This window comes from Malus domestica, chromosome 04 (genome assembly GCF_042453785.1).
Source record: "Malus domestica chromosome 04, GDT2T_hap1".
In the NCBI taxonomy this organism is placed as follows: Eukaryota; Viridiplantae; Streptophyta; class Magnoliopsida; order Rosales; family Rosaceae; genus Malus; species Malus domestica.
Window position 1 is genome coordinate 28353111 of NC_091664.1, and position 21235 is coordinate 28374345.

Sequence of the window (21235 nt, forward strand, 5' to 3'; positions counted from 1 at the left end):
ATATCCTTCCCTCAATGCCATGTGCTTCTTCCTTATCTTTTGCATGGCACCAATCTAAACCAAAGATTGGTTTTAATGATGTTTGAATGCCTCGCAAGCCGTGAATCTCTATGGTCCAACTTCCATGCACCAATGACATTCCAATTTTTATGACTTCATCATTATCCTAAACCACGCATCTTGACTTTTCTAACCCCATCTACCATGCTGCTCCAATCTGATAACAGGAATCCTAAGTTCACTTGAATTGTACTTGTTCGAAGATATAATGCTGAAATGATTCAAATTAAAAGATAATTATTATGATAAAAACCATAATATTATCCTTTAATAGTAACAAAATTATCTTCATTTTTCATCAAACGGTTAAGAGCTATGTTTATTCAACGGTCTAGATTACTCGGGCCGATAGTGTAAAATCGAGTCCAAACAAAACTCAATAATTTTTTGAATAGGATTTCGAGTAACATGTGTTGCTTAAGTGAGTAACTCTCCAGATTTCTTATTTTTTATGTAAACTCAATAATTTTTTGGATAGGATTTCGAATGACATGTGTCATTTAAGTGAGTTACTATCCAGATTTCTTATCTTTATATATTCTTAATAATTTTTCTGATAGGATTTCGAGTGCAATGTGTCGAGATGTAATTGATTGTGCAAATTTTAGATATGATTCTTATCTACGTGACACTTATTATCTTTAGTTTTCAATGTTGTAGGAATGATGTAGGGATTTGTAGGATTTTTTTTTTAAATTCGTCCAAAAAAAATTCAAATTCTAACAGTAATCTGACGCCAGCATGATATTATTGCTAGTTGGCATAGTTGCCGTTGATATTCAAATGGACTAAAAGCGCTAGAGGGTTTGCAAAATGTCAGGCTTAACGTTTTGGAGGTGGAGGGCTGGGTTGGAGATATCGTTTGTTAAAAAAAAACAAAGGTTTTCTTTTCACAGATGTCGGAAAATAGCCGGAAGAGCAAAATGCGAAAACACAAGTTACAGGTAAAATCAAAATTAAACCCAAACACAACACTAGAACAACAAGAGGACACCTAGAGAGAGAAAGAGACAGAGAGAGAGAGTCACCGTCTCCTTCCACTGAATTGAAATTAATTATAAATTCTGGGTTTTTTTCTGCTTCACTGCCTTCCTCCACTGCCGTCTCAACGAAACCCTAATTTCAGCATTCAGGTACCTTCTCTCGCTAAAAATACACACATACGCTGAAAGTTCTCCTTCTTTGATATGAATGTTTGCTTTGAATTTTGAGCTCAGGAAATTCTGTTGTTTGAGAGAGACAAAACCCCGTAGTTTTATTGATTTTCTCTAGCTCCTTGTTTGATCAAAGAGTCCTGCTTAATTATACTTTAATTATTTTCTCTTAATTTTCTAGCTTCTTGTTTGGTATAATTAGAGTATGATTTAGCATCGTTGAGAGATAAACAAAATTAAATTTGAATGGTTTAACATTTTTTATTGTGATTTTTCGAGTTTACTGTTTATCGAAACCATGTTTAAAAGGCAAAGGCAAAGACGTGAGACGTGAGGTTAAAATTATTAATATATGTCTCTATTAATTAATGAAATCATTTTTGTCAATCAAAAGAGGGTTAAAAGATAATTTAGTTTTCTATCACATAAAAAAATGATGGGCAATAATGTAATTTTATATGTCTAAATTGTTTTTATTTTTTATTAAAGCCTCATCTACGGCTGATGTTAAAATACCTTTAATATTAAAATAAAAAAAAACAACCAAAAACAAAAATTCATACACACAAAGTGTGTAGGCAAATGCTAGTTTAAATATAATGTAATCAACAATAGAGTCGAAATCAAGTGTTATAGAAGAATAATCAACAATCACATAAAAATTTTCTTCACTGCAGGTGAGAAACCCTAACCTTACAACAACAACAACAACAACAACAAAGCCTTTTCCCACTAAGTGGGGTCGGCTATATGAATCCTAGAACGCCATTGCGCTCGGTTTTGTGTCATGTCCTCCGTTAGATCCAAGTACTCTAAGTCTTTTCTTAGAGTCTCTTCCCAAGTTTTCCTAGGTCTTCCTCTACCCCTTCGGCCCTGAACCTCTGTCCCGTAGTCACATCTTCGAACCGGAGCGTCAGTCGGCCTTCTTTGCACATGTCCAAATCACCGGAGCCGATTTTCTCTCATCTTTCCTACAATTTCGGCTACTCCTACTTTACCTCGGATATCCTCATTCCCAATCTTATCCTTTCTCGTGTGCCCACACATCCCACAAAGCATCCTCATCTCCGCTACACCCATTTTGTGTACGTGTTGATGCTTCACCGCCCAACATTCTGTGCCATACAACATCGCTGGCCTTATTGCCGTCCTATAAGATTTTCCCTTGAGCTTCAGTGGCCTACGACGGTCACACAGCACGCTGGATGCACTCTTACACTTCATCCATCCAGCTCGTATTCTATGGTTGAGATCTCCATCTAATTCTCCGTTCTCTTGCAAGATAGATCCTAGGTAGCGAAAACGGTCGCTTTTTGTGATCTTCGCTAGATTGCTCCGGTCATTAGTGTGGATAAGTATATAAATGGATAGAGATAGGAAAGCAAACACAAGATGTACGTGGTTCACCCAGATTGGCTACGTCCACGGAATAGAAGAGTTCTCATTAATTGTGAAGGGTTTACACAAGTACATAGGTTCAAGCTCTCCTTTAGTGAGTACAAGTGAAAGATTTAGTACAAATGACATTAGGAAATATTGTGGGAGAATGATCTCGTAATCACGAAACTTCTAAGTATCGGAGTGTGGTGTCGTCTTGACTTGCCTTATCTGTCTTATAGGTAGATGTGGCATCTTCTCTGGAAGTACTCTTCCTCCATCCAGGGGTGGTATCTTTAACTGGTGGAGATGCACAAGGTAATGTATCAATTTCACTTGAAGCTTACTTGTAGTTTCAAGCTTGGTCAAGCGCGATACAAACCATGTAGTAGGAGTCCCCTAAGTCGCCGAGCTAGGGGGTCTGCTGAAAGAGGTGACAGACAAGGTAAACAATCAGAGCTCCGACTGATTGTTCACCTTCTCCCCATCTTGCAGCAGCATGAAGGATAAAGAGAAGAAAAATGAGAAGAGATGATATGAGATACTTTTGCTTTTGAAGAAGTAACTTTCCACAGGCTTATTCTTGAACTGAGCTGGAGGGTTTTCTGGTTTCCTCCAGAGTATAAGGCCGACTGAAGAATTTGAGGGTCAAAACAAGTCCATCAAATCTAGAATACGTTCCACCCTGCTGATATGGGATACTTTTGCTTTTGACAGAGTAATGGATGTATCGGCACGTGTGCTGTTACGCTTGTCTCCACATGCTTCCTTGTATCCTTCGCACTTGCCCTATCTGTTCCTCAAGCAGATGCGGAATCTTCCCTGGAAACATAAGATGTTGAAGATGAGTACTCGAGAGCAATGTCAGGTAAGTAATCAGGTAAGGGGTTCCAGGCAGTCAGTTCCTGGCTGGAAGCTTGATTCCAAGTGCTGACTGATTGCTCTCTTTCTCCTTGTCTTGCAGGTAAAAACAAGGCCAAAGGAAAAGACAGGGAAAAAGCATGATATGGGATACTCTTGCTTTTAACCCTGATGATATGAGATATTCTTGCTCTAGTATAGCTTGTTTGCAGAGGTATTATCGGGGGGAAAGAAAGCTGAATATTTCGAAAGGCTTCGTTGGGAGTGCCCTCTCAGATATGATGAAGGGTTGAGCATTTTTGCAGGTCTGCCTGTCCGTTGGGGATGGAGGTCGACATATATAGGAGTCTCCCTAACAACAAGTAGTAATGCTATTCATTTACCCTGCTTGGTCATAGCACGGTAGTGGGAGCTGCCAGTTTCACATGTTTTAACTCTGTCAGAGCACTTTGAAAAAGTGGTCTGTGGTATCTGGCTCTCGAGATTCGGAGAACGATGCCTCTTCGATTTTTGAGAAAGCAATCATGCTGGGGGTCTGGCTCTCGAAGATTCGGGGAGCAGTGTCTCTTCGATTTTTAAGAAAGTAATCATGTTGGGAGTCTGGCTCTCGAGATTCGGAGGGCGGTGCCTCTTCGATTTTGGAGCAAGCAATCTTGTTGGGAGTGTTTTCTCGAATGTGAGTAAAGGTTGGGCATGTTTGCTAGTCTACCTTGCCACGAAGCACAGAGGTTGACACACAGGGACTTTCCAATTATCCAGCAATGGTACTGTTCCTTTACCCTCTCTTCGATTTTTAAGAAAGTAGTCATGTTGGGAGTCTGGCTCTCGAGATTCGGAGGACGGTGCCTCTTCGATTTTGGAGCAAGCAATTTTATTGGGAGTGTTTTCTCGAATGTGAGTAAAGGTTGGGCATGTTTGCTAGTCTACCTTGCCACGAAGCACAGAGATTGACACACAGGGACTTTCCAATTATCCAGCAGTGGTACTGTTCCTTTACCCTTGTGGGTAATAATATGGTAGCTAGACCTTCAAAATTTATGGGTCTAAACTTTGTTAGTGCTGTTTCTTTGCTATTCTTTTACCCTTCTTGGTCAGAGCGATGTAGTGGGAGCTGCAAGCTTCACGTGCTCAACTTTGGCAGAGAACTTTGGCAAAGTTATCTGTGGTACCCATGAGCTATTGTTGCGTGTGGGAAGTGGGTGATTGAACAGTAAGATTCATGTGTTTTCTACTTCCCCAGAAGTCTTCGACAGAATGCCCATAATTTCCGCAAAACTGAGTGTGCGTGTGACAGGTGCTGACAAGGCTGGAAAAGTAGGTGCCTCTTCGATTTCTGAGATCGGCCCTCGTGGTCTCTGGGGAGCCCATCTTTCGAGAAAGCGAGCGCCTCTTCGATTTCTGAGATCGGCCTTCGTGGTCTTTGAGCAGCCCAACTTTTGAGAAAGCAAACGCCTCTTCGATTTTTGAGATCAACCCTCGTGATCTCTAAGCAGCCCAGCTTTTGAGAAAGCAAACGCCTCTTCGATTTCTGAGAAGGCGCCTCTTCGATTTCTGAAGCTCCGTCGAGTGCAGATTTTTATAGGGGCTGGCATTAAGTTCCAAAGCACACTTGAATCTCCACCAGTAGAAGCTTCATTCTTGCACTTCTAAGATCTTGATTTGTCCGACCTCTTATCTCTTCAACACCTTTGAAAATGTCTGGCCCCTCCGACCGTCGTTTTGACTTGAACCTTGTTGAAGAGGCAGCCCCGCCTTCTCCAGACAACATATGGCGCCCATCCTTCGTCTCCCCTACTGGTCCTCTTACCGTTGGGGATTCCGTGATGAAGAATGATATGACCGCTGCGGTGGTGGCCAGGAACCTTCTCACTCCCAAAGATAACAGACTACTTTCCAAACGGTCTGATGAGTTAGCTGTTAAGGATTCGCTGGCTCTCAGTATTCAGTGTGCAGGTTCTGTGTCTAATATGGCCCAACGCCTATTTGCTCGAACCTGCCAAGTTGAATCATTGGCGGCTGAAGTGATGAGTCTCAAACAGGAGATTAGAGGGCTCAAGCATGAGAATAAACAGTTGCACCGGCTCGCACATGACTATGCTACAAACATGAAGAGGAAGCTTGACCAGATGAAGGAAACTGATGGTCAGGTTTTACTTGATCATCAGAGATTTGTGGGTTTGTTCCAAAGGCATTTATTGCCTTCGTCTTCTGGGGCTGTACCGCGTAATGAAGCTCCGAATGATCAACCTCTGATGCCTCCTCCTTCTAGGGTTCTGTCCAGTACTGAGGCTCCAAATGATCCCCCTCCGATGCCTTCTCTTTCTGGGGCTCTACCGACTGCTGAGACTTCTCCTAAGCAACCTTTGTGAAGGCTCCCTCTTGTGTGTTTATTTTGACTCATGTATATGTACATATTTGTAGCTTATCGGGGATATCAATAAATAAGCTTTCCTTCATTTCAACGTATTGTGTTAAATACACCAAAGCCTTCTTCGCTAAGTTCTTTGAATTTTCTTTTGTTGAAGCTTGTATGTTGAAGCTTTCTGAGTGGAGCATGTAGGTTGGGGTAGTGTTCCCTTAATTTCCCGAGTGGGGAAAACTTCTCGGTTGGAGACTTGGAAAATCCAAGTCATTGAGTGGGATCGGCTATATGAATCTTAGAACGCCATTGTGCTCGATCCTGAGTCATGTCCTTCGTTAGATCCAAGTACTCTAAGTCTTTTCTTAGAGTCTCTTCCAAAGTTTTCCTAGGTCTTCCTCTACCCCTTCGGCCCTGAACCTCTGTCCCATAGTCGCATCTTCTAATCGGAGCGTCAGTAGGCCTTCTTTGTACATGTCCAAACCACCGTAACCGATTTTCTCTCATCTTTCCTTCAATTTCGGCTACTCCTACTTTACCCCGGATATCCTCATTCCTAATCTTATCCTTTCTCGTGTGCCCACACATCCAACGAAGCATCCTCATCTCCGCTACACCCATTTTGTGTACGTGTTGATGTTTCACCGCCCAACATTCTGTGCCATACAGCATCGCCGGCCTTATTGCCGTCCTATAAAATTTTCCCTTGAGCTTCAGTGGCATACGGCGGTCACACAACACGCCGGATGCACTCTTCCACTTCATCCATCCAGCTTGTATTCTGTGGTTGAGATCTCCATCTAATTCTCCGTTCTTTTGCAAGATAGATCCTAGGTAACGAAAACGGTCGCTCTTTGGTATTTCTTGATCTCCGATCCTCACCCCTAACTCGTTTTGGCCTCCATTTGCACTGAACTTGCACTCCATATATTCTGTCTTTGATCGGCTTAGGCGAAGACCTTTAGATTCCAACACTTCTCTCCAAAGGTTAAGCTTTGCATTTACCCCTTCCTGAGTTTCATCTATCAACACTATATCGTCTGCGAAAAGCATACACCAAGGAATATCATCTTGAATATGTCCTGTTAACTCATCCATTACCAACGCAAAAAGGTAAGGACTTAAGGATGAGCCTTGATGTAATCCTACAGTTATGGGAAAGCTTTCGGTTTGTCCTTCATGAGTTCTTACGGCAGTCTTTGCTCCTTCATACATATCCTTTATAGCTTGGATATATGCTACTCGTACTCCTTTCTTCTCTAAAATCCTCCAAAGAATGTCTCTTGGGACCCTATCATACGCTTTTTCCAAATCTATAAAGACCATGTGTAAATCCTTTTTCCCATCTCTATATCTTTCCATCAATCTTCGTAAGAGATAGATTGCCTCCATGGTTGAGCGCCCTGGCATGAACCCGAATTGGTTGTCCGAAACCTGTGTCTCTTGCCTCAATCTATGCTCAATGAACAAAAAAAAAAAACCGTCCCAGCTGACACCTCAGGCGCCTAGGTGCGCCTCGACCAAGCCTAGGCGACTTTAAGCCCGCTCCCGCTGGGCAGAGACGTTTTCCTCACCGCCCTGCCTCGAAGGCTGCCTAGGTGCGCCTCAAGGCTCGTTTTTGAAAACATTGATCTGGGTCATTAACTTAGTGAGGGGAAGTGAGATACTGTTGTTTCACTTAATTTCTATGCCCTGGCATCAATGGTGACAATTTTATTGCCAGGCTTTATAACTCCGAACCGATGTACTAGATTGGACAAGACTGTATTAGAATTCACGCAACCTGTTATGCTTTTAGGAGCTTAGTAGAGTAGTTTGTTGCTTTAGAATTTATATAGGTGAAACTTTAATTTTGTCATAGGCACCGTGACTCCACTCGTGCGTTGCTAATATCTATGTGAGTTGACCAACATTGTTGCAAGCTAGCCTATGTCTAATTCTTTGAGACACTCTTTGATGGAATTACATTGATTAAGGGGATTTTTTGTTGGTAGGTCTTGCGAGCATAACACCATAAGTGGTGTAAAAGAACCGTGAAGAGTTCAATGTAATGGATCAATCACGTTTGGAGCTTGGGAATGGCGAGGACAATGTCAGAATTCCGGATGATTTGTGATGCAAGAGGTCAGATGGGAAACAGTGGAGGTGCACTGCCATGTCTATGCCAGATAAAACGGTATGTGAAAAACATTACATCCAGGCAAAGAAAAGGGCAGCTAATTCTGCAATGCGGGCAAATTTGAAAAAAGCCAAGAGGAGGTCGTTAGGTGAAAGTGATATTTTCTTGGAGAGCAAGAGTGATGATCTTGATGTACCACTTGCAAGCGTGAAGTCACAGGAGAGAGTACATGGAGAAGGTATCAAAAAATCATTTTCGTTATTCACTTGAGAGACCACCTGTGAAGGGTTCATCCGTGCGTAATCCTTCAAAATTGATGGAAGATATAGATTTGGAGGAGTATGAAGAAAATTGGAGGTCAAATAGTAACAAGTCACCGCTTGCTTCTGCTTTGGACTCATCCAGGAACAGACCACAGAGGAGTTTTGATGTTAATGCTATGACAGTTTCGGTATGTTCGTTTTACAATGTCTTAGCTGCATCTGTTAGTTTTATAAGTTGATCTTGCTATCTTTTGTTGCTAGTATGGTTTCCATACTGATGCATGACAAAGAGAGCCATACAGGGTAATAATGTTTTGTAAAACAAGTGTGCTTGAGTAGTCAGTTCTACTTGTGGGTACATTTTTATAAGTACATTTCAGTGTCGAGTAGATAGTTAGATTATAGTTCATCAACATATACATTCAAGAGTAAAGACTGAAATGTCCCATTTGCTAGTCTGCTTATCATTAGTGCAGCTGTATGTTTTGATTTGAAATTGGATAATCGCTGCTTTTACGTTTTATAATACTGAGGCAAACCTTTTTCTTGTAGGAAGACTCTGATGGAAGCTCTGAATCCTCTGAAGAAACTGGTGGCCAAACTTGCCATCAGTGTCGGAGGAATGACAGAGACACAGTCATTTGGTGCCTCAAATGTGATAGAAGAGGATACTGTGACAGCTGTATTTTGACATGGTGAGGTTGAGTGTCTTGAAAAGACACAATACACATATGCTTAAGTGATTCAGTTTCATGTCCATATTGTGTATTCATGCTTTAATTTTTTAGGTACTCGGACATCCCATTAGAAGACATTCAGAGGTCCTGTCCTGCATGTCGTGGCACTTGTAATTGCAAAGTGTGCCTACGTAGAGATAATTTGGTAAAGGTAATTCATATAAAGGAGTCTTCAACTAGCTACATGATCAGCTTAGGTGAATGAGTATTTCTGATGTTTCTGTTTTGCAGGTAAGGATAAGAGAGATCCCAGTGCTAGATAAGTTAAAATATCTCCACTGTCTGCTGTCTTCAGTGCTTCCTTTAGTTAAACAAATCCATCAAGTACAGTGCTTTGAAGTTGAACTGGAAAAAAAAGCTTCGTGGTAAGATGCTCTAATGTGTTCATGGCATTTTGAGTTCAGTATCTTTGGATGTCTTTTGTACATTGTTTGACCATTTTGTTTGCATATGTATTTTGCAGGAACAGATATAGATCTTGCCCGGACAAAATTGAATGCAGATGAGCAAATGTGCTGGTAATTCAATTCCTGTACCCCTTTATATTGTAGAATTAAGTTCTTAACAACAAAGTATGTATAATAAACAAGTAAACATTTTAAATTGTGGTAGGGCCCACTCACATGTGGTCCTACAGAGTTCAGCCATGTTTGTCATAAATAAACTGAGCCAAACTCCATATTCTCCTGAATTTGAAGGAACTATGTTTCTGTCATGTTTTTCAAAAAATAAACCGATCCAAAATCCAGATTCCCCTGAAACTGAAAGAGCTTGACGTTGTTGTCATATTTGTTGTAAGGGGATAATAAACTAACCCAAACACCAGTTTCTCCTCAAACTGAAGAAAACGTGATGTTTCTGTAGATAATTAGTTTTTGTTTTAATTAATTTTTGTGGCCGTGTCTGCAATTCTAGGTCTATTTATGGCAGCTGTACTGTCACAAATATTTCTTCCTGTTCTGAAGAACATTTCCTTTTGATTGGTTTTATGCAGCCATTTCTGTAGGATTCCCATCATTGATTATCATTGGCACTGTTCCCGCTGCACATATGATCTATGCCTTAACTGCTGTCAAGATCTTTGAGAAGCATCCATGCCTGGTGTTAAAGGAGAGGTGGTAGAGAATCAGATTGGCGAGGATAGTCGAGAAGAAGAAACCAAGTTGGAGCAGCCAAAATTGTCCAAAGTCAGACTAAATTTAGCAGACATATTTTCCAACTGGAAAGCCAACGGTGATGGAAGTATCCCTTGCCCTCCAAAGGAGTATGGTGGCTGTGGCCATTCATCGTTGAACTTAAGCCGTATCTTTAAGATGAACTGGGTTGCAAAACTAGTAAAAAATGCAGAGGAAATGGTTAGTGGCTGTAGAGTTAATGATGCTGTCAGTCTAGGGAAAACTGGGCTCAATGATCCAAGACTTAGCCAGTATGCTCATAGAGAGGATAGCGATAATTTCTTGTACTGCACTTCATCTGAAGATATCAAATCTGATGGGATTGACAATTTTAAAGGGCATTGGCTTAGGGGTGAGCCCATCGTTATTAAGAAGGTGTTTGATAGCTCTTCAATTTCAAACTGGGATCCAATGATTATATGGAGAGGGATTTGGGAGACAGCAGATGAGAAATTAAAGGATGAGAACAGAAGGGTGAAGGCCATAAATTGCTTTGACTGGTCTGAGGTTCGATCTAACAGCTATTTCTTGTATTTACCTCTATGGCCTTTCTTTCTTATATTATGTATCAGCTGTTTATAACCAACTCTTGTTGTAATGAAATAATCCATTAGTTGATTTGTAATATATAGTGTTATAAACCTAAACTAAACCTCTGTGCTTTGACATGATGGCAGGTTGATATTGAACTTAGTCAATTCATGAAAGGTTACTCCAAGGGAAGAATTAATGAAAATGGTATGCCAGAAATGTTGAAACTCATAGACTGGCCTTCCCCTAGTGCATCTGAAGAGTTCTTATTATATCAGAGACCTGAATTTATCAGCAAACTGCCTTTACTTGAGTATATTCACTCCAAGTTTGGTCTTTTAAATGTTGCTGCAAAACTGCCACACTATTCTTTGCAAAACGAGGTTGGACCTAAGATTTTTATTTCTTATGGGACCTGTGAGGAGCTTGGTAGACACAACTCTGTATCAATCTCCATTTCAACATGCGTGACATGGTTAGTTGTTTCTCCGTTCTTGTTGACTTATCACCATTGATGTTGATAGTTGAGAATCGCTTATTCTAATTTAGTTATTGTTTTTGCTCTGCAAACATGGCTATTAATTTTGTTATTCATTTGTTTGATGTAAGACAATATATATTTAAATAAAGGGCTGACAGTACCACCATGAGCTGTTGATGGAGTTGACCACAGAGTGAAGTAAATGTGATCAACTCTGTCAAGGGGAGAGTAATGCTTTTATGCTGTGCAAGTGAAACGTTCTCTACATGTGTGTGTACATTGTCATTTACACGCGCGCACATAAGACAGGGATAAATTTTCAATGATCATTCAGTGAAAAACATTTTTGGTGCAATGATGTATCCATGTCAGAACTTTTAGCTAATAGTAGGCAATTTTGTGCATAAGTTTTGGTGCAACATTATATTTTAGATATTAAACTTATGACTTTGTTTTTTTTTTTTTGTTTTTTCCAATCTTTGGAGTTGGAATGTTTTGATATGGATGAACATTTGATTTGCATGTTTCATGAACTAAATTTTTATCTGTTTCAAATAAACATATTTTCACCCATTAAGCTGCTAAGCTTAGGTATACCTGCTGGTGCATGCATGTGAGGTAAAGCTAAAAGGTTTGCAGAAGACAAAGATTGAGAAGACACAAAAATCCTTTGAGGAATCTGAGGTTAAAGAATCATCTGGGGATCTACAAATGGTTATGGGAGAGGATACGAGGCCTGATCTCTCACTTCTTGGTCAGAATGTGGAGAATGAGTATGGGGCAAGGTTGGCCTCAGATGAAGATGAGAGTACGGCAGATCATGGGCATGAAACTACTCCTATGATTGAAGAGGACACCGCCAACTGTGAACAGTCAGAGAGAGACGGGGTAGATGTCTCAGAAAAAACTCATCTGGGAGTTCTTTGGGATGTTTTCCGTCGACAGGATGTTCAAAAGCTGACTGAGTATTTGAGAATACATTGGCAAGAAATTGGGAAGCTCAATGAAACAAATATTTTTGTAAGTTTATCTGTGAAGTCTTTGTACCTTTACCTTTCCCCAAATTGATTCAACAGAGTTGGCTTGCATACCATGCTAGTAACAGATCGTACGTTTTGTATATCAGGTAACGTCGCCTTTTTATGATGGGACATTGTTCCTGAATGGGGATCATAAAAGAAAATTGAAGGAAGAATTTGGTAAGGATGACTTAACTATTTCCCTTTTATTTATTTTGTGTAGAGATAACACCCACCCACCCTCCCTCCCCTCGTTTTTTATTTTACATTTCCACCAAGATGATTTAGAGGAAATGTTCTGTTGATTGTTATGCTAGTAGTTTTCGTTTCCTTTCAAAAAAAAAAAAAAAAAAAAGAAGTTATGCTAGTAGCCATCCACTGTACCAATTTCTGGTGTACCATTTTTGGTTTAATTAGCAGAAATCCTGAAAATATCAGGCAAGCTGCAGCTGTCTACTCAGCTGCTGTTTTTTACTGGATATCCTGGCTACTTATCATGACTTCTGTTCAAATTGAAGAATTCACATGTTTTGTAAATGGACACCTGTGTTCTTTGAATTTGCTTTTACAGTTGTAGTCAAATTGACTCTGGCTTGAACTTCATTTGTAAATCCCGTGTTCTGCAAATTACTTTACAGTTTACACACCGCGACCTGCATTTCTAACTGGTTACTGGTCTATACTTTAGTGATAATGTACATCATTTTACTTTTTGTACTGCATGTGACTGTGATCTTGGATATTTGGTATTCTTTGAGATTTTCAGCATTCAGGTTTCAAAAATTCTGAACTTTATTCTTTGTTTTTCTTCCTGTTTTATCAGCAATTGAGCCATGGTCCTTTGAACAACATTTGGGGCAAGCTGTTTTTATCCCCGCTGGATGCCCTTTTCAAGTCAGGAATCTTCAGTTGGTTTTCTTTGTAACTAAATTAATATTTTTGAAGTACCAATTCCGGGTTATTTAATGAAAATATGAAGGGTATAGATTGACTTGACAAGTAATTTATGTAAAGCGTACAATTCTGCTTGCGTCTGTATTAATTTTATTTCTTGGTCTTTCGAGGATGTCACATAGCAAAATAATCCGGCTCTGTTGCTTGAGATTCCGTTTGCACTTTTAAGATTATTATTCCCTTCTCTAGACATTAGACATCCTAAATCTTTAGTGCATTTATTTCTAGCATATAATCTAATAAGTCATAATCTTTATGTTTTTTTTTTTTCAGTCAACTGTTCAGCTTGGTCTTGATTTCTTATCTCCTGAAAGCCTCGGTGAGGCTGTAAGACTAGCTGATGAAATTCGGTGTCTTCTAAATGACCATGAAGCAAAGCTACAAGTGATGGAGGTTGGACAAGGGAAATTTTCCTTAGAAGTATTCCGTGCCTTCTTTTACCTTTTTTGTTTTTTATCAGTTCTGGAAGTGTTGTGCCCAATCTTGTCCAGTGTATCCAGACTTGTTTCTTTTGTTGGTTTTCTCAATTTCCGTGATTGGGTTCTAATGCAGGTAGGAAAGATATCACTTTATACGGCGAGTTCAGCCATTAAAGAGATTCAGAAGTTGGTACTCGATCCAAAGTAAGCAAATCAAACATTATAGGGTGGTGCTATCCACACACCTCTTTTTACCTTCCACGCACTCATCATAATTTCCGGCTGTCGAATTGAAGGAATTGAAGAAGATCAAAGGACAAAAATAGAGGGGGTGTGTGGGAGATAGAAAGGGTGTGTGAATAGCACCACCCACAGTTATTGCTTTTGTTGCTGTTCGATCACTCGTTCTTATCTATTAGGAAACACAAAACCTATAAAAAGATGGCTGCTTGCATTGTGTTCCGCTGTCATCGGGCTGCCTCAAGTGTATGGATTGAGGGCAGTGTAGGGCAGGAGATAATATAACATCTGTAGATTCCAATTTGAACTAGAAAAAGGAATTGGATTTCTCTTCCTTTCCATATACGAACATATAAAGTAGGGGAGCCGAGCGTTGACAATGGGCTAGGCTGATGTTTACCTGGACACTTCCCTCCCTTTCCTTACTCCCTCAATTTATTGACTGCATTATCAACCGACCTTCCAAGCTTGGTTTGTCAATTCCTTTCGTAAACATGGCCTTTTTTCGAGACAAAATATGAAAGGATTTTACTTTATGCTTCTGCTGCAGACTTGGTGCAGAACTTGGATTTGAAGATCCAAATTTGACCGCAGCAGTTTCTGAAAATTTGGAGAAAATGACGAAACGAAGACAGGTAACTTGTGCTTGAATCCGTCTCCATGGTTTAGATGAAGAAAATCTCATTAGAGGGATGGCTAGACGCCTTGATGAGTTTTCGGTGTATAAATTTGCTTATATGCAATATTGTAACTTCTGCACTGATGGTTTTTTATGAACAACGATGTAGCACTTGTGCCATTAGTTAATGAAAAAAGTGATGGTAAATGCCAACACTCGTGCCATTTGTTCAAACTTTTCTTCTGTAACTATGTGATTGACGACCTGAGTACTGCTGGATCCGAACGAGAATGGCTGGTCTGACTTCACCTCCGGCCATGCTGATTCCGGTGCCTGAGCATTGCGTAAATAACCGACCAAAACGAAAGCAACATACAGCGATGTTTTGCTGGTGAAACAAAGGGCTCTCAACTCTGAATTCAAGCTCGTAGCACTTAACGTTACGCACGCTATCCTCTCGATTTTGATTCGATCAAAGTTCCCTTGATATCAGGGCGTTTGCGGGATCCTGTGACGGTCCTGACCACAGCTTCTCCTACCTCTTTTGGTCCTCCAACTGCTTCAATTCCGACCAAAAACAAAAGTCAACAATTAGCTGCATATCGAAATGCCAAGAAACTGCAGAAGCCATAACCTTCTTACACTTGCTTACTTGAAATCAAGAGCAACTGGCGACACAATGACGCTAACATTGAACTCTCCGGTGGTGGCGGGCGGGCCGAATGCGACAACGGGTTCACTGACATTTCGTGGCCATCCATCAGTCCTAGATTTGCATTAAAATTCACAGGAGGAGGATCAAGTGATCTTTCATAAAATAAAAAAATAAAAAATAATTTCTCAGCTGCTCGATACAAAAGTGTTTGATCTCCAACCCAACTTGCTGGGTATATAAATTTTGTCACGTCCAAATTCATTCAAATAAAATTATTTCATCAATTTATCTAAAACCAAAATTAAGGCGATGCCATCCAGACACACAATATTGACAAAATTATATCAAACGTGGTAGGATAAGAGAGAACTGACAATGCACCTACTGTAGCCTCCTATGGGATAACCCAAGAAAATCAGCTTGACTCCTACTACTTTCCGGCGACAACCCGAGAAAGAAACTTGTGACTCCAAGAAAATCAGCACCAAGAACAACCACAGAAGCTCTCCCTAAACCGACAGGAAGCTGCCGCCTAAACCCGGATTGTAGTGAAGCAAATTGGTCCGCAGGGGGCCTTTCTGCCCGGATTATTGTTACCTCTCGCAAACCCTATTTCCGGCAGCCGGAGGACAGTGTGATTATGCATATATCTGGTTGAGGCATATATGTTTGCATGCATGAAAGTAGTATGGCAATGCCGACAATTGTCCAAACGAGTTGTGGCGATGGAATAACTCGTCCGCCCTTCATATCTAACTCAACATCTTCACTGAGCTAACCCTAATTACTTACTCCTCAGTTGTACTTATTTTGTTGAAGGGGTATGGATTTTTGAACAAGCATATATGTTGCATAGTTTAAGTAAAGTTATTAAGTTAAACTGTCCATCGTCATGTTTTTTTTTTCCTTTAATCTTTATCTATTTGATTGACACATAGTATAACTTTAACTGCCACTTATTATTACGGTCTACTCTTAGGTTCGATTCTCGCCAAGGCGAATTTGAACCACATTATTACTAGCCCATTGTGAGCTTTAGCTCACTCTCCCATTCCCTTAGTATAGATAATATCGCTTGTTTAAAAAAAATAAAAAATAAAAAAACTTTAACTAGATGAAATATCACACTTCCATATAACTTATTTTTAAAGGAATAAATTTGAAAACCTAACTCCATAGCGTCATTAAGCTAAGTACTCAATGAGTCATTTCTAAAACGTCTTCTCATGGAAAATTTCTTGTACCACACTCCACACATATGCTACATAAAAAGTTAAATACAAAGAATTCCGAAACTAATAATTTTGGCTCCCTTACAAACGTTAATTACTTTGGCATTTGAAAAAACAGAACGAGACTGGGGAAAAAGAAAGAAGAAGGAAATATTATCAAATAATTGCCCTATTCCTATTTCTAATTCAATAACAAAAGATCTATAGTAACGTCGAAGAACCTTGAAATAAAGTCCTAAAATTAATAGGAGAAAAAAAAATCTTAAAGAAGATCGACCGAAACAGTTCATTTCTGTTTGCTGAAACTAAAAATTGTCACCGGAGATCATAACATGTGAAAACCTAGCTAATGCAGATAGTAAAACTAAAAAACTACACTTAATTAACCACGCTTATCATTCATCCATGACCAACTGATCATGATCATCCAAATCTTTGCATTCTTAGGTGATCATCATGATCATCAATTCCTCCGAACCCCAACTGATCTTGCTGGCCATGTTGTTGTTTCTGCAGATCATGAAAGTTTTCTGGTCTATTATTATTACCCGATCCTCCAAGCCCTAAAAAGTCAACGGTCAACGTATCACCGTTACTCACATTACTAGCACCCCTGAACCCTATTTTATTTGAAGTCCCATTATTTTCATGCTCCATGTTCTTCAACAAACCATTGTTCTGAGCATGATCGAATAACATCCCGCTAAACATCCCCATTTGCGCATAATTAGCGCCAAAAAACTGCGGCGAGGTCTCTAATTGCAGAATGTTATTAGGATCTCTCTGCTGCATGAAGGGGTTCATGTTGTACCCACCAGTAGCTGTACCATAGGTTGAGGGTGCCATGCTTGTTATGGTTGTACCACTAGGGTTAGGGTTGGGACCACCACTCATAGTTGCACCCATTTGAGCCGCTTTTTGTAGCAGTTGCGTGGCGGATAAATGGCCTGATGAGTTGGGGATGAGTGATTGACCGTGCCCGCCGTGGTTTAATCCGAACAGTAGTGACGATGGTGATGTTGATGATGAAGTGTTGTTGCTTAGGGTTCTCGGTAACATGTTTACGGGTTTTGTGGGCATTGGGAAGGGTTGTTGGGGTTCTAGGGTTAAAGGGGCATTTTTGGCATCAAAATTATGATGAAATTGATCAGATGTAGTAGTATCTGATCTTGCTGACGATGGGTTGTCGGTGATTTTGTTGTTCATGGGCGGTGATGCCGGGATGATGAGCTCACTGTTGGAAAGTTGGCCTTGGTTTGGTGCTCCCATAATATTGTTGGACATTGGTACTACTCCTTGGTTTCTGTTGTTCTCTTCAGCTATGGCATCACAAAAAGCTCTGTGGGTGATGAAGCTATCTCTTCTGCACAATGGATATCCAATAGTTCTCGTAAGCTAAACTGTATAAAGTTTATGAGACTCGAATTCAAAAGTATTAAACAAAGTGGAAACTGAGTGCCGTCACAGTAATTATTATTATTATTATAAACCAAAAAATCTTACTGGTTAAGGGGGAAAAAAAAAAAACTAAATATATAAGTCTCTTGATTAGTGGCCGGCGTGTATAGACAGACAAAGTTAAATAAGATTAATGTATTAAGCACCATATACATTTATTCTATTGCATAGAAGGTTTAATAACAAATGTTTGTTAAATAAGAATGATTAGGACTTTCGATAATAAATTTTGGAAAGATTAGTTTCAGTCAAGTTGTCAATATTAAATATATATATATATATGTGTGTGTGTGTGTGTGTATATTAATTTTAAATGTTCATGCATGGACAAGCAGCACAACATATCTATACAAAACATTTGTCAGCGTAGTTGTTCAAATTGTATAATTATATAGACAGTAGTATAAATTTTTTATAATAAACTCATATTTTCTAGAATATTAATTTAATTACCTGGAGAAGATGGTTCCACAGTCACATTTGTATTCTCTAGTACCACAGGTCTTTAGATGAGCTTTCCAGTCCGATTGCACCGCGTATTTCTTGGAGCACTTGTCACATTTCCAGGTTTTCTCGCCGTGCTTCCGGAAAAAGTGCTTTTTGATGCCCGTAAGATCCCCGAGTGCCCGCGATGGATCGTGGTGGACGCAGGAGGATTCGGGGCAGATATAGACTCGCTTAATGATCTCAGTGCTCGTTCTTTGCTTAAGCTTCCATGGCAAGTTGTGACCTCTTCTGTGGAGTTGGAGGTTTTGGTCCCTTTGGAACCCCTTCTTACAAATTTCACATACAAACCGGTTTGTGGCCATCAGGGTCTTTGGTGACAAGGCTATCACTTCAGCAGTTGGGTCTGCATTTACATGGATTTTTCAACAACTAGTACATATGTTTCAATATTAAATAAATTAGTATTTGGAAGTTTAAATTCATTAAGAAATTTGGAGCATTTTATTGTGGATAGTCATTAGAGGAAACGTAAAACTACTATCCAACAACACTTGTCTACTACAATTTGAAAATACTATCTCAAGAGGGTGAGAGAATATGTCGTTTTTTGGCCAGCTGTAAACACTCGATTACAAGACAGATTCTTATCTCGTGTGAGAGAAAGGGAAATAAGATGTTTCATGAACAATTGGAATGGATATATGAAGATCTTTTACTTGAAATAGTTGAGCACACAGAATAAGGAAACAAAGGAAGGAGACCATAGTCAAGGCAAGCCAATAGTATATAATTTACTCCAATAATTGTGAAACATCAAGCCAATAATTGAACCCCTTTTAAACTACTTAGAGATATCAATAATACATATGGTTCATGCTTTCTGACCCCAGCAATATTTTTTTTGTCTGGAAAACAAATAATCCACGGCTCTCCTTCAAGAACTGAATCAAATCTGTTTGAAGCTAGCTAGCTAGCTATCTAAGAACTAAAAATTTGAAACAATTAAATATATGCAAGCATGCATATTTTGACCAAAAGGACACATAGAAAGAAGTTAATTACTCATAGACTAATTCAAGGTAATAATTAGAAGATAAGAAAAACATGAATTGAAAGTTTTTAAATATCTATCAAGCTCAATTAAGCATATATATGTGCACAAAATTTCAATCAAATCTCTCCAACATCAATTTTTTTTTTTTAAATGTATTTCAAAGATAAAATGACTTCAAAATAATGACCATCTCTTTTTGAGGGAAAGAACTTTATAAAGAAAGATTAATTACAACCGAAAGAGAAAAAACTTGATTTGTGTTTATTAGACGAGCCAGACTACACATCAGGTCCGGTCTGCGGCTGACAAGCAGACTAAATTGGTGAACGTCAACAGAAAAGTAAGAAGTTTTGAACTAATGATCTACCTGGAGTTCCTGGTAGGTTTCTTTTCTTCTTAGCTGGTGGAGGTTGCTTTTGTACTTGAGTAGTGGAAATACCATTGCTATTGATATTAGGTGTTGTTGGAAGGAGGGAGTTGGAGCCATGAAAGTTTGCATGGTGATTTAATAGCTCTTGTTGTTGCTGTTGAACTTCTTCTCCACCTGTATTTCCTGAAGAGAAACTCCCAGTAGCAGCACTACCTGTGATAATTGACATTGAAGGAAGATAAAGATAAAAGGAAGATAGATTTTTTTTCTCACTCGTTTGTCTTACTTCCAGACTCTCCTTATTTGTTTCTTTCCCCACTTATCTTGTTCTTGGTGCTCTCTCACTCTCTCTCTCTATAGCTACTACTTCAAAAATTGATTAAATTAATGAGAAATTGAACAGAAAATAAGGGATCTGTTGTAAGTCTATAGGTAGACAAAACCCAGAAAATTCTCCTCCAATTGTGGTGAAGAGAGAGTTTTTGTTGGCATGATATGAACACAAGAACCAGGTCTTCTTTGGCCTTGTATTGTAGTAAATTTATAATATTATATTTTTGGTTCATGACACTGTTATCTTTGATGTAGATTATAGATATGCCCCTTACTTTGTAGGTTTTATTGATATTACCCTTCTATTTTAATATTTCAAGCTAATTATTTTAAGATATATCTTTAGTATATGTTGAAAATAAAACAAAAGTGGCATTTTGACAGAATCAATAGAGCGTTTCATTAATTACAAGACGTGTTAGATGGATATATTTCTTTAGTGATCAATTTTTTAATTTAGAGGTCATTTGCACAAAACACAAATGACTTTAAACTCTTATATAAAGCCCCACACATACCACTAGAACTAGTAAATCCAACACAGATTTATCACAAGAATGATATACGCAACAAACCTAGTAATGGAACCCTCACAAAAAGCTATCGCAAATAATGAGACCACATAAATCAACGTTGTGACACAAACGACATCTAGTGCTTAACCCGCTTTATGCGATATAAACAAAACATAAACTAAACTGAAAATAATAAAATTAGTGCCGATGATGTGTCCATGTAAGAAAGGCGGGTACAGAGTTGACAAATAGTGTGGCTAAGGGGATTCTCAGCCCGAACTACTATCATCGTCGTAGCGCCACCACAAACCCATAAGCCTACACAAGATTTGTTAGCACCAAGAGCCGTCAAAGTTTCCATCGTCCGGCGTGGGTTACAGTTTTAACACAAACAACAGCAACGACATGTGTGGCAAAGAGGTTGCCAGGCTAGAGCCATCGAAGACACTGTCGTAGCCCACCACCACCACTAGGAACCCAAAACTAAGGGTTGAACGACACTTTCCAAAGGCAAACCCTATGAAATTTACAAGACTAGAAAGTTTTTTTTTAATTTTTTTTAAGAAACAATATTTTGAGAGAGTCGAATTTGAGACCTGAGTTCAAGATTGAACGATCTAATCAATTGGAAGCCTCTTGCATAGAACATACTTTACACCGAGGAGCAATACATATCATTATATCTAGCTAATTCGCTAAATTAAATTACAGAATAGTAACTCGTCGTTTTTAAGGAAAGAACCCTAAATAGGCAATTTGGTTATTTTTGGGAAATCGAGGGGTCCCATTTATGTCTAATTATC

At 39.2% G+C, this 21235-nt stretch overlaps 2 protein-coding genes across 2 annotated transcripts; one reads left to right on the top strand and one right to left on the bottom strand.

Moving 5' to 3' along the window:
* Positions 1 to 7846: 7846 nt before the first annotated feature.
* Positions 7847 to 14581, top strand: LOC103434093 (E3 ubiquitin-protein ligase JMJ24). The gene is given in 14 exon segments (XM_070820026.1): positions 7847 to 8151; positions 8153 to 8381; positions 8746 to 8888; positions 8982 to 9081; positions 9162 to 9448; positions 9925 to 10612; positions 10783 to 11077; positions 11080 to 11111; positions 11709 to 12137; positions 12244 to 12316; positions 12960 to 13030; positions 13364 to 13483; positions 13643 to 13713; positions 14300 to 14581. Coding segments are annotated over 14 exon segments (2928 nt in total). The 5' UTR covers positions 7847 to 7861; the 3' UTR covers positions 14400 to 14581.
* A 1936-nt stretch (positions 14582 to 16517) lies between these two features.
* On the bottom strand, positions 16518 to 20165 carry LOC114824436 (zinc finger protein GAI-ASSOCIATED FACTOR 1). The gene is made up of 3 exons (XM_029101438.2): positions 19582 to 20165; positions 18167 to 18563; positions 16518 to 17618 (listed from the first exon to the last, which is right to left on the bottom strand). Exons 1-3 carry the CDS (start codon positions 19811 to 19813, stop codon positions 16679 to 16681), a joined length of 1569 nt encoding a protein of 522 aa, XP_028957271.1. The 5' UTR covers positions 19814 to 20165; the 3' UTR covers positions 16518 to 16678.
* Positions 20166 to 21235: the final 1070 nt, after the last annotated feature.

Bases quoted from the DNA above. Each gene is read 5' to 3' on its own strand.
- LOC114824436 (XM_029101438.2), bottom strand. From the start codon at position 19,813: ATGTCAATTATCACAGGTAGTGCTGCTACTGGGAGTTTCTCTTCAGGA. The intron at 18,564-19,581 runs GTAGATCATTAG...ATGTAAATGCAG, and splicing joins AAACCTACCAGGAACTCCAG to ACCCAACTGCTGAAGTGATA. The intron at 17,619-18,166 runs GTAATTAAATTA...TCCATTGTGCAG, and splicing joins TGTGGAACCATCTTCTCCAG to AAGAGATAGCTTCATCACCC.